The sequence below is a fragment of the Mastigoproctus giganteus genome, chromosome 7, assembly GCF_048544385.1.
Source record: "Mastigoproctus giganteus isolate SK-2022 chromosome 7, ASM4854438v1, whole genome shotgun sequence".
Lineage (NCBI taxonomy): Eukaryota > Metazoa > Arthropoda > Arachnida > Uropygi > Thelyphonidae > Mastigoproctus > Mastigoproctus giganteus.
In genome coordinates, this window is record NC_143581.1 from 27,531,456 (window position 1) to 27,544,171 (window position 12,716).

The following is a 12,716-nucleotide window of genomic DNA, read 5'->3' on the forward strand; positions in this document are numbered from 1 at the left end:
TAGGCCACATCTTAATACTCATACAGGTCTGGAGGCCTCATTTTTGGAGGATATGGAGTGCATGGAATAGATGCAGAGAAGAGAAATGAGATTAGTAAGGGAAACAAGAGTGCACTTACGAAGAAAGGCTTCTGTTCTAAAAATTTCAGCATCTGGTGATTAAGCACTTGTGTGGAGATCTGATCAAGGTGTTTAATGCTCTGAATGGATTGAATAAGCTCAATGCTAATGGTATCCAAATTCCTGCACATCAGGATAGATGTGCAGAAAGTTGCCTTCAGCCAGCAGGTACTTGATTGTTGGAATCGGGCATCCACCTGGTGGTGTTGTCAAAGTGCATTGTTTAAATAAATTCAAGGAAGAACTAGACAAACTGTTAGAGAGGATGGACAAGTGATATGGGAAATGTTTTTTTTTTCTTTTTTGCTGATGCTCTATTATAAGCTTGCTTTATTGTATCATTTGCCACTACTATATACCCTTATTAAAATCTACTGCCATACCACAATAATCAGTCAAACTGTACAACTCAGCCATAAAAAAAGATTATTTAATTATGCACTTTATAATTAAAATCTATTTAACTTATTTAATCTGGGTTGATAACATAAGTTCAATTTTTCCTTAGGACCATTCAAATGACATGTCTTTGTAGACAAAAAACTCAAGGGTCAGACAGTGAAATAACACACATTCAAGAACAGTTTTGATAATGTATAAAAGATTTACCAAAAAAAAAAAAAAAAAAAAACAAGAAAGCAGTTCTTTGTTGAGCATATTAGAATCAATTCAACTTATTATTTTTTCTTATTTATTCATTACCGAAATTACTGAAAGGATTATTTCTTTCAGCTACATGAATCTTACTATTGGGACTGTTTCGGAATGGTACCACAGTAACTCAGGCTATCAAGCTATCATGTATTGTGTGATGTGTTGAGGGCAATTTACCTATTTGTAGGATGAAAAACCCAAGGGAAATTCTACACGTCTGTATTGATTAATTCATATTTTTATCAATGGGACTTGAACCTTTGCAAATGAGTGTAAGGTGATACAGCTACTAATCTGTTTAACAAGAGAAGAACAGATCTCAATTTATAAATAATTTTTTTTTTTAACAGAAGATCAATTATTCTCATAAAAAATATATTCCTTAGGTTTTTTTTATGAAATTGCCAAACATGAAAAGTATTAGAACCTATAGTAATTAGTAATGTGCATGGGTTGAGAAGATGAAATTGTAATTTTCAGGAAATACATGAGAAGAGAGGTTGTTCCAGAAAACAGAAGTTGAAGAGATAAATGAGAAAGAAGAAATGTTGGTTCTGTGAGTTTGAAGTAGATCAAGTAGATGTGGCACAGGATTGGTTTGGGGGGGGGGGAAGAGAGAGAGAGAGAGAATTATAAAAGCCAATTCAGAATAACAGCACCCATGGAAGTAGCTACAGAGAAGGCATGCAGTAGAAACATCTATGAGACAGGGATTAGAGAGACTTTGTAAGAGATGAGTCCTTAATTAACATAACTGCCTTCTTTTTTTTAATGGCATCTAGAAGCCTGAGAGAGGATATGGAGGAACCATCACAGAGGGAGAAACAATATTCCATGGTAGAGCAGATTTGAAATTTGTACAGAGTGAGTAGATCTTTAAAAGAAAAGTAATGCTGAGAGTGAAAGAGAAAATTTCAGTTTTTTAAATTTCAGAAGCAATACCTGTGATGTGCTTATGCCATGAGAGACTAGAAGTCAAAGTAATCTCAAATAGAAATATATTATCTGCTCTAGAAACATGAGTGTCATTGAAAATAAGCATAGGAACAGAATAATTCTTTTTGCAAGAATGACAATCCTTTTTGACAGGACTAAGTTTTAGAAGGATTGAAATTAACTAAGTTATCTTTGCCCTACTGGAGAATTACCTGGAAATCAGCACTTAAGGAATTGGCAGTGGACACTTGAGATAAGGTTTCTCAAACTGCAAGGTGGAATGCTATCATCAGAAAAACTACGGTGTGGATTTCCGGTCAATGGAAGAAGGTCAATAATATACAAGAAAAGAGTTGGAGAAGAACTGAACCTTTGAGAACACCAGCATCAGCGGGGAAATAAAAAGACAGAGAACCATCACCCGCAGTGAGCAGTCAGTCAGAGAGAAAACTAAATACTCAATTACAAAAAACAGTCGACAATTTGTAAGATGGAAGCTTATTTAGAAGACCATTATGCCAAACATGATAAAAATCCTTTGAAATGTCAAGAGCACCTGCTTGAGTTTCAACAAACATTTCCATTGAATTTTTCCACAAATGAGTAACAATTGTGGAAAGTAATAACATAATATATCACCAGTGAATCGACATTGACAAAAGTCACACTGGTGATGTGATCACTGATCAGATGGAAAGTTTTATGATAGCTCAAGGAGTTGGCAGTTTTTCCATTACTTCAGAAAGAGTTGAGGTAAGTGCAATGGGATGATAAATGAATGGGAGGGATTTGTCACCCTTTTTAGGAATGCAGAATATGAGCAAATTTCCAAGCAGAAGGAAACACCAATTAAATAAGAAAGTTTAAAAAGGCAACACAAAATGGGAACAAGCTCAGGAGCAGAGGTTTTGAGAACAAGTAGAGAAATGCCATTGGGACCTGGAGCTTTCTTAGCATCAAGATTCTTTAAAATTCTTCTGACATCCTTTTGACAGAAGACCACAGGTCAAGTTGAGTGTAATGGGAATGGTAGGAGGTAGTTTACCAAGATTGTCAATACAAGCATTAAGAAAAGTAGGATGCAATGAAAGTTGGCTTTATCTTTAGCTAACCATCAGGTTTTAACAGAGGTGGAAATACAGATGGGAAAAAGTTGCAGTCTATAGCTTTGGCAAGAAACCAGAATGCTCGACTACTATTTGGACAAGAAGCAAGTTTTCTACTCTTAGCATATTCAAAATTGGTTTGGACTGATTAATATCTGCTTTATAATTGTTGCAAGCTTTGGTGTAAGCAGAAAATGAACATGGAGATGTGGATGCAAGCCAAATACAATATGCAACATTCTTATTATAAACAGCCTTAACATTTTTATTGGAAAACCAAGGTTTAGATAAAGGACAAGATTTTAAGGTGGAGTGTAAAATACAGGATTTCATTCCTATAAGAATAACCTTGCTGACACAATCTGAGCAAACACTGATATCAAAAGATTTAAAACAGTACTCCAACAAGAAAAATAAAAATAAAAATTTTACAGCTCATCCCATTTTGCATTCTTGTAATGCCAAACAACACAAGGCTGAAAAAGGTCATGGGAGAAAGTCTCTACTGGAGAATAGACCATCCCCAAGTTGTGATCTGAGGAGCCCACAGGACCACTCACCTTGATTGTGTCCACATATTGTCTGCAGCATCAGCCAAAAAAAAAAAATGCTCCAATTTCCGTTCATTCCAAATACCTGTCCAGCTCAGCCTTAAATTTATTTAGGCTATCAACTTCCACAACAAAGGATGGAAGTCTGTTCCACCAACCACACACTGGCTAAAGGCAACCTTCTGCACATCTATCTTTCCTCAATTTAAATTTATCCCCTCTCAGGTGATTATCCCCAGGTGCTCACATCTGGTGAGTATGGGCTTGGCACACCCAGGGTCCCAAGCTGGATATCATCATTCTTCCCTTTCTTGGCGATTCCTCTCTCTCTCTCTCTCTCAGGGTAATAGGGAAATTTTTTTTTGGCTGGTGCTGCATAAGCCTCAGGCTTCCTTGCACTATATGGCTAATAATAATAATAATATTCTGAGCAAGAGGAAGAATCCCATCAGCATTGAACATGTTTAAACCATTAAAGGCTTTATACACCTCAATCAGATCCCCTCGCAGGTGCCTAGTCTCCAGACACTGTAATTTGCAAAACTTAAGCCTTTCTTCATAAGAGCAACCCTTTGTTCCATTCACTAATCTTGTTGCCCTTCTCTGCAATTGTTCCAATAGCTCTATATCCTTCTTAAAATGAGGCCTCCAGACCTGTATATAGTACTCAAGGTGTGGCCTGACCATTGCCTTATACAAGGGGATAATCACCCCCTTATCCCTGCTAGAAAAATTCCTGTATATCAGTGACAAGACACCATGAGCTAGCTACTCTTGCAGACCGTCTGCACCACTCCTCAGAAAACTTCATATCTGCCTGCACAATTATCCCCAGGTCCTTTTCATTCTCTGCCACTGTCAGTCTAGTACTACAGAGTTGATACATTACTCTGGGGTTACTGCTTCCCATATGTAGTATTTTACATTTGTCGATGTTAAACTTCATTTCCCACCTCTCAGCCCATCTGCTCAACTTTTCCAGATCCAGTTGCAGCAGCGTACTATCATTAGTGTCATTAACAACCCTGCTAACCTTCGTATTGTCAGCAAACTTGGACATTAAGCTTGATATACCATCATCAATATCATTTATAAATACAGAAAACAACAATGGACCCAACACTGAACCCTGAGGGACTCCACTAATAACATTAGTCCACGATGAGCAGTGTCCATTGATTACCACTCTCTGTCTTCTCCCACTCAATCATCCCTTTATCCATAGTAGCAATTTGCCTCCAATGCCACACTGCTCCAATCTGTTCAGCAGTCTTCCATGTGCAACAGTATCGAGAGTACAAAGAAGGGCAACAAGATTGGTGAATGGAACAAAGGGGTGCTCTTATGAAGAAAGGCTTAAGTTTTGCAAATTACAGTGTCTAGAGACTAGGCACCAGCAAGGTGATCTGATTGAGGCGTATAAAGCCTTGAATGGTTTGAGCATGCTCAATGCTGATGGGATTCTTCCTCTTGCTCAGAAAAATCACCTGAGACGGCATAAATTCAAATTGAGGAAAGACAAATGTAGGATAGATGTGAGGAAATTTGCCTTTAGCCAGCGGGTGGTTGGTTGGTGGAACAGACTTCCATCCCTTGTCGTGGAAGTTGATAGCCTAAATAAGTTTAAGGCTCAGCTAGACAGGTATTTCGAACGAAGAGAGGGGCGAAGTGGTTATTTTTTTTATTTATTTATTTATTTTTATTTTATTTATTTATTTTATTTTTTGGCTGATGCTGCATAAGCTTGCTTTCTTGCATCAAATGCCTCTACTAATGCTAATGTATCAAAAGCCTTTCTAAGATCCAAATATATGATATCACAGTTATTCCCTGCATCCAGTTCCTTTGTGAACACATCATAGTATACAATCAAATTGGTCAGGCAAGACTTTCCCTTAACAAAACCATGTTGTGTACTAGCTATAATTGAAGTCTTGTCTAGATGATCCTGCAGCACTTCTTTAACTAGTGCGTCCATTAATTTTCCTGGAACAAAAGTTAAACTAACAGGTCTATAATTACTTGTGTTGCCCTTTGCTCCTCCTTTGTGAATTGGGATCCCATTTGCACATCTCCAGTCCATGGGTACTTCCCCTGAGTCCAAAGAAGCTCTCATAATTATGGCTAAGGATTTGCTTACTTCCTTTGCTGCCTCCTTTAATATAACTGGATAGATCCCATCCACCCCTGGTGCCTTTTTTATGTTTATCTTCAACAATTTCTCCTCCACTTTCCTTTCAGTTATTACAAAATCATCTAGCTCACTGCCAGAGTTTAACTCACCTCTGGCATTCCCCTCCCTGAATAACTCCTCATGTATGAATGTAGATACAAATAATACACACACAACACAAAAGATTAGCATTAGCATTAGTAGAGGCATTTGATGCAAGAAAGCAAGCTTATGCAGCATCAGCCAAAAAAAAAAAAAAAAAAAAAAAAAAAAGTAACATAAATAAATAAAAATAACCACTTCCACTTCACCCCTCTGTTCGTTCGAAATACCTGTCCAGCTGAGCCTTAAACTTATTTAGGCTATCAACTTCCACGACAAGGGATGGAAGTCTGTTCCACCCACCAACCACCCGCTGGCTAAAGGCAAATTTCCGCACATCTATCCTACATCTGTCTTTCCTCAATTTGAATTTATGCCCCCTCAGGTGATTTTTCTGAGCTAGAGGAAGAATCCCATCAGCATTGAGCATGCTCAAACCATTCAAGGCTTTGTACACCTCTATCAGATCACCCCGCTGGTGCCTAGTTTCCAGACACTGTAATTTGCAAAACTTAAGCCTTTCTTCGTAAGAGAACCCCTTTGTCCCATTCACCAATCTAGTTGCCCTTCTCTGTACTCTTTCCAGCAGCTCTACATCCTTCCTGAAATGAGGCCTCCAGGCCTGTATACAGTACTCTAGGTGTGGCCTGACCATTGCCTTATACAAGGGAATAATCACCTCCTTATCCCTGCTAGAAAAATTCCTATATATCATTGACAATACACCATGAGCTACTCTTGCAGCTCGTCTGCACTGCTCAGAGAACTTCATATCTGCCTGCACCACCACCCCCAGGTCCCTTTCATTCTCTACCACTGTCAGTGTAGTACCACAGAGTTGATACGCTGCTCTGGGGTTGCTGTTTCCCATATGTAGTACTTTACATTTGTCAATGTTAAACTTCATTTGCCACCTCGAAGCCCATCTGCTCAACCTTTCCAAATCCTGTTGCAGCAGCATAGTGTCAGTAGTGTCCTTGACAACCCTGCCAACCTTCGTATCGTCTGCAAACTTGGACATTAAGCCTGATATACCATCATCAATATCATTTATAAATACAGAAAACAATAAAGGCCCCAATACTGAACCCTGAGGGACTCCACTAATAACATTAGTCCACGATGAGCAGTGTCCATTGATTACCACTCTCTGTCTTCTCCCCCTCAACCACCCCTTTATCCATAGCAGCAACTTGCCTCCAATGCCACACTGCTCCAATTTGTGCAGCAGTCTTCCATGTGCAACAGTATCAAAAGCCTTTCTAAGATCCAAGTATATAATATCAAAGTTATTCCCTGCATCCAGTTCTTTTGTGACTGCATCATAGTATCCAATCAAATTGGTCAGGCAAGACTTCCCCTTAACAAAACCATGCTGTGTCCTAGCTATAACTGAAGTCTTGTCTAGATGATCCTGCAGTGCTTCTTTCACCAGTGCCTCCATTAATTTTCCTGGAACAGAAGTTAAACTCACAGGTCTATAATTACTTGTGTCAGCCTTTGATCCCCCTTTGTGAATTGGGGTCACATTTGCACATCTCCAGTCAATGGGTACCTCCCCTGAGTCCAAGGAAGCTCTCATAATTATGGCTAAGGGTTTGCTTACCTCCTTTGCTGCCTCCTTTAATATAACTGGATAGATCCCATCCACCCCAGGTGCCTTTCTTGTGTTTATCTTCAACAATTTCTCCTCCACTTTGCTCTCAGTTATTACAAGATTCTCTAGCTTACTGCTAGAATTGAATACACCTCTGGCATTCCCCTCGCTGAATAACTCCTCATGTGTGAATGTCGATGCAAAATATTCATTTAGTTTGTTAGCTACCCGAGCAGGGTCATCAACAGTTGACCCATCGATCTCAAGTGGACCAATCTGATTCATCCCCTTCCTTCTAGAGTTTACATAAGTAAAGAACTCTTTGCTGTTTTTCTTCGCATCCCTTGCCAAGGATCTCTCGTAATCTGCCTTCGCCTGCCTAACCTCCTTTGTAACTTGGTTACAGATCAACTTGTATCTATCATAGGCGTCCGTGTCACGTGTTAATTTGTATGTATCCCATGCATTTTTCTTCTCTGCCATATGCCTCATTAGTTCATCTGACAACCATTTAGGCCTAAACCTTGAACAATATTTCTTAGTTGGTATGTAAAGCCTAGTAGCTTCCACGATAAGTTCTTTGAATGCTTCCCATTTTGAATTTGCTGTTGGCAATATCATCAGTTGATCCCACTGTATAGAATTTAAATACTGTCTCAGTCCATTGTAGTCGCCTTTACGAAAGCAATACCCCTTCCCTTTACCCCTAATGGTAGTTACCTCTTTGAGTAACTCCCACTTCAGCACACTGTGATCACTGCCACCAAGTGGTTCATTTATCTGCAGATTCTTAATGCATGAAGAATCACTACTGATAATCAAATCAAGAGTATTACTCCCTCTAGTTGCCTCCCGAACATGCTGATGTAGAAAACAATCATCCAATAAATCCACAAAAGCCTTGCTACTGTGTGAGTGACCAGCCCACGAATTCCAGTCAATATCTGGGAAATTAAAATCCCCCATTATAAGACTCTCTGATTTACTGGCCCACTCTATTTCTCCGAACAGTTTCTTATTATACTCATCAGAGTCATTAGTCCTATAGCACACTCCTACTCTCAATTTTGATCTCCCAATGCTTATGTCACACCAAACTGACTCGACACTGCACTGTCCAGTGATGTCGACTGGCTTCACTTCCTTGGATTTTATGTGTTTTTTAACTAATAGCATAACCCCTCCTCCCTTCCTATCCTGTCTATCCTTTCTGTAGACATTGTACTCCCCAAATTCCAGTTCTGCATTTCTTATATCTGTGTGACACCACGTCTCTGAAATCCCCACAATATCTGCCTTTGATGTTTTGAGCAATACCTCAAATTCATCAAATTTATTTACTAAACTCCTAGCATTGGTGTACACACAAGTATACATGCACCTGTTCTTTTTCTTAGCTACCCTAACACAACCCATGTGTTTACTTGTACCCCAATGATTCCCAGCAGTCTCTGAAATATCCTGCATCTTATTTTCCAGGCTGCGGCTCATTCCAATAGAAGCAGTGCAAGAATCACTTTCACCTCTGCCAGTGGCTACTGTTAATCTATTAGTCCTTGTATCCCCCCAATCTAGCAGTTTTCCGACCCACCTAACATTGCCTCGATAGCATCAGCAAACATTCTTGCACCCTTTCTATTTAAGTGTATCCCATCCCTGTAGAAGCAGTCTCTCCTGTTAACAAGTACAGACCAGGCTGAAAAAAATTCTACCCCTTGAGCCCTGCACAATCTTTCCAGGGCCGAATTGATTGACAGGTTACCATAGAACAACTTAATACAATAAAAAAAAACAGTTTGTTTCAATTTACTCAAGCTGTGGGGTGGTACTGCTCCCTCCTGAATCCACCACTCGGCAGGGCATAAGCATTAATGTGCATAAAGTTGTTTAGCCATTAGAATGGTTTGAAGAAAAAAGTTACAATATCTAGGAGAAAAATTCATGATTATGAGACCTGGTATTAGAATGACTAAATGATTTAAGGAAGTGGACCTTTTCTGCATCAGCCACAAAATAATAATAAAATTAAAAAAAAAAAAAAAAAAAACTTCTCATACTTTTCCATCTCCCCCATTGCAAAAAAGTGACTATCCAGTTTTGCTTTGACCTTCACCAAACCGTCCACCTCAGCCACTCTAATATATAATTTATTCCAATGGGCAACAACACTCTGCCCAAAAATAAACTTCACATTTATGCCCCTTGTTTTTTTTCTCTTATCAGTGATGGATAATAAAGTAACTTAAAATTTATCACAAATTTTTGTTTATTCATAATGAATAAACATGACTTATTAACACACACAACAACTGATGTTTGAACATCAGACAGAGCATACATTTTACTTCCAAGTACAATACATGAGATTTGGAAATAAAATAGAAAACATTAAATAATCCCATTTTTAAAACTGTTTATCATCTGTTCTGATTTTTATCCAAGTGAATATTTGGAGGATATCTCTCCCACCCATAATTTGCTGGCTAAGAATCTAAAATGGGAATCTTTGCTGCTGTAAGCATTTTTAGGTGAATACTTAGAATAAATAATAATAATATGTAATGATAAATGTAACTGTCACTAGTACTTTCAATGGCCAACTTGTTTTTCTGACAAAGAAAAAATATTCTGGAAAGAGGGCAGTTGAGGGGGAGAGGAATGACAAGGAATATTGAAATTCCTTGTCTTTGAAATTTAGACATTACTGTCACATTTTAGGTTGAAAATAGTAAAGGAATAATTAAAATACAGTAGTTCCTGGCAAGACTTAACACAGAATCCTAGACATGATGGCATCTAGACACCAGCCCTTGGGGTGTAAAAATTAATACAATATTAATAGGACCCTTATTCCTTGTTAGGGAAAGGAGATTTTCTTGCTTGCATTCAGGCACTTAAAAATATGACATGGTCCTGCTAAGGTATGATTATGGGCAGATAGGGATAGGAGATCCTAAGCAAGGCAAATAATGTAGAGGCCCCAAAATATGTAATTATATATTTTTAAGTTCCCAAAAGGAAATGGAGATGTCCCTCCTCAGAAAGTGCGGCCCCAGGCCACGACTTATTTAGCAATGCCTAAATGCTTCCCTGCAGTATGGAATATTACAAACTAAACTTTTTTATAAACAAGCATTGTAGAATCTAAACATCAGTTAAACTGTATCAATTAGAGAAAAAGACATGTTTCTCACATTAATAAATTAAATTAATATAAATTACAAATTTAGAGTTATTAAAAAACTAACCAAAAATATTGTATACCGGATGAAAGCTTGCATTTTAAACTCGAATTGTTTCATCTGAATACAGTATATGCATATTTTCGCGACAAAATAATGACGCAATTTGTGGAAATCGCATAGTTCCGTTACTTTATTAACTTTGATAACTGCTTTCCAAAACGCATATAGTACTTTTGCTTGGTTTTGGTCATAGCAGAGTAAATGTAGACCAAGATCACAAAGACGTGAAATATTTAAAAATTAAGATTCCGCTATGCAAATTCACTGATATGGACCTCTCGCGCCCCTTAACAAGTTGCACAAAATATCATATATATTTTATGTCCATCTCAATAAAGTTCAGCTATTTCTGGTATTCAGATTTACCCTACGAATTAAATGAAATTTGTCATTTTCGGTTAATAAATTAATACTGGCAGACGCACATAAAACAAATTATGTTAAAAAATCGATTATGTAATATAAATAGTGATTATGGTAACACCGCGTTTAAACTGCTATGTCAAAGTGTTTCTTTACTGGTGCCAAGTATCAGCTGGGAAGACATAAGCAGCATATAGGAAAAAAGTACATATTGTATATGAAACAGCATAAATTACCCTCCCTATAACTTCATCTCCAATCCAATCGAACAATTTCATAATGAAATATTTTAAAATATTGTTGGAACCTACGAATAAAATTACAAAAACAAAACGGAAATATCTTTCAGTTTGAAGGAAAAATAATAAAATCCGAATAGTCTTATGAGTAATAAAAACGCAAGGAAGAAACAATAAAAAAAAAAATGGTTTTTCCCAGTCGTATAAACAACATACATCCATAATGACATTCTGTAGCTGAAATTTAGCCTTGGACTGAATACCTTTTTTTAAAAAATTCCTTGATCTTCGTACGGCTTATTCTTCTTTCACTAATTAAGATAATAGTTAAGATAACCCATTTAATATTTTTTAAAAGACAGTAGCACATTATAACGATTCCCACGACACTTAAAAATGTAGTGTACAATTAATAGTTCGCAAATAAGTTACAAGTGGTTTGAAACAAGAGGAAAAGTGTAACAACTTTCGTTGCTACAACTCAGCATATATATCAATTTTTTTTTTTTGTTTGAATACAAGATAAGTGTTTTACCAACCTAATAGTAAAAGCCTGTGTGTAGCTCTGTATATCTGTTTATCCTTTTGAATTTGTTTGTCTATCTTCTTGTTAGCTTCTTTCCTTCGCTTGTCCTCTTCCGCATCACCCTTGGAGCTCGATCCTCCGAAGCAACCCATGACATTAAGCCTAATGCCGGTTGTTGCCGGTCTACCACCACTACACCCGGAGTGGTGTGTGTTTCTAACCAGCTTATCGAAAGGTCTTCGCAAACAGCAACTTTAATCCACAAACATTTTCACTTAACACAGTAATAAATTTCACTACTTGCGTCACGACAAGGAATTAGAGGCACAGTCGCAAAAGCAAGACATCTGCGACTAAGCTCAAAGTCAAACAGCCCACTCCACAGGCACTATCACACAACACTAATAGTAAACATAGTCTCATTGAAAGCAATAGCCAGAAAGCTTTGGTTTCGAGTCTGTGTGAGAATGGGTGGGACTTTCACAAGGGATTCTGGGTAAATTGTGAATAAAACTTTACATCACACTTATTTTCTTCGGTTTTTTTTTTTTTAATAAAGTGAAAGCGATGTGCAGTGCTTACATTTTTGTGATTACTTTATTGCACCAGCACTTTAAAGAAACGTGAGCTTACATTGATGACTTTTATGGGCGTGCGAGTGAACTGCTTAGAACCGATGATGCGCACCTATACCGCACGACATGAAACGAGTATTTTCTTAGGTAGGCACAGGCGCCTCAAAATTAGGCACGTTTTATTTTACTTCGCATACCGCGATTTATTAACAGAAGTGTATTGAAATAAGTAATCTAGATTCGTGCAAGGTTATTTATTACTGAAATTTTTCTTTTTCTGGAATGGCTTGAAATTGCGAAAGATTTTTGTCTAGCGAAATTTCTATTTTAAAATTCTTAATGTTGAGTAACAGCATAGGGACAGCAGCAACAAGTATGTACACTTATAGGTAAGATGAATTTTAAGACCATCGCTGGAAAATTACATCTTAAATCAGAATCAGCTCAGTATTTCCAAAGGTTGTGAATCCAGGAAGTTAAAATAGGAAAATTAGTATTGATTTATATCTAAGATAATATTATTATTGAA

At 37.6% G+C, this 12,716-nt stretch overlaps 1 protein-coding gene across 2 annotated transcripts in view; it reads right to left on the bottom strand.

The window, feature by feature from the left end:
* LOC150082751 (guanine nucleotide-binding protein G(s) subunit alpha-like) overlaps positions 1–12,254 on the bottom strand; it is a 200,567-nt gene extending 188,313 nt beyond the window's left edge. For both annotated transcript variants that reach the window (XM_090376807.1, XM_090376806.1), the window contains exon 1: positions 11,626–12,254. In XM_090376807.1, the coding sequence (XP_090232933.1) occupies positions 11,626–11,764 (139 nt within the window). In that variant the 5' untranslated portion in view covers positions 11,765–12,254. The remainder of the gene's footprint in view (positions 1–11,625) is intronic.
* Between the last annotated feature and the right edge of the window lie 462 nt (positions 12,255–12,716).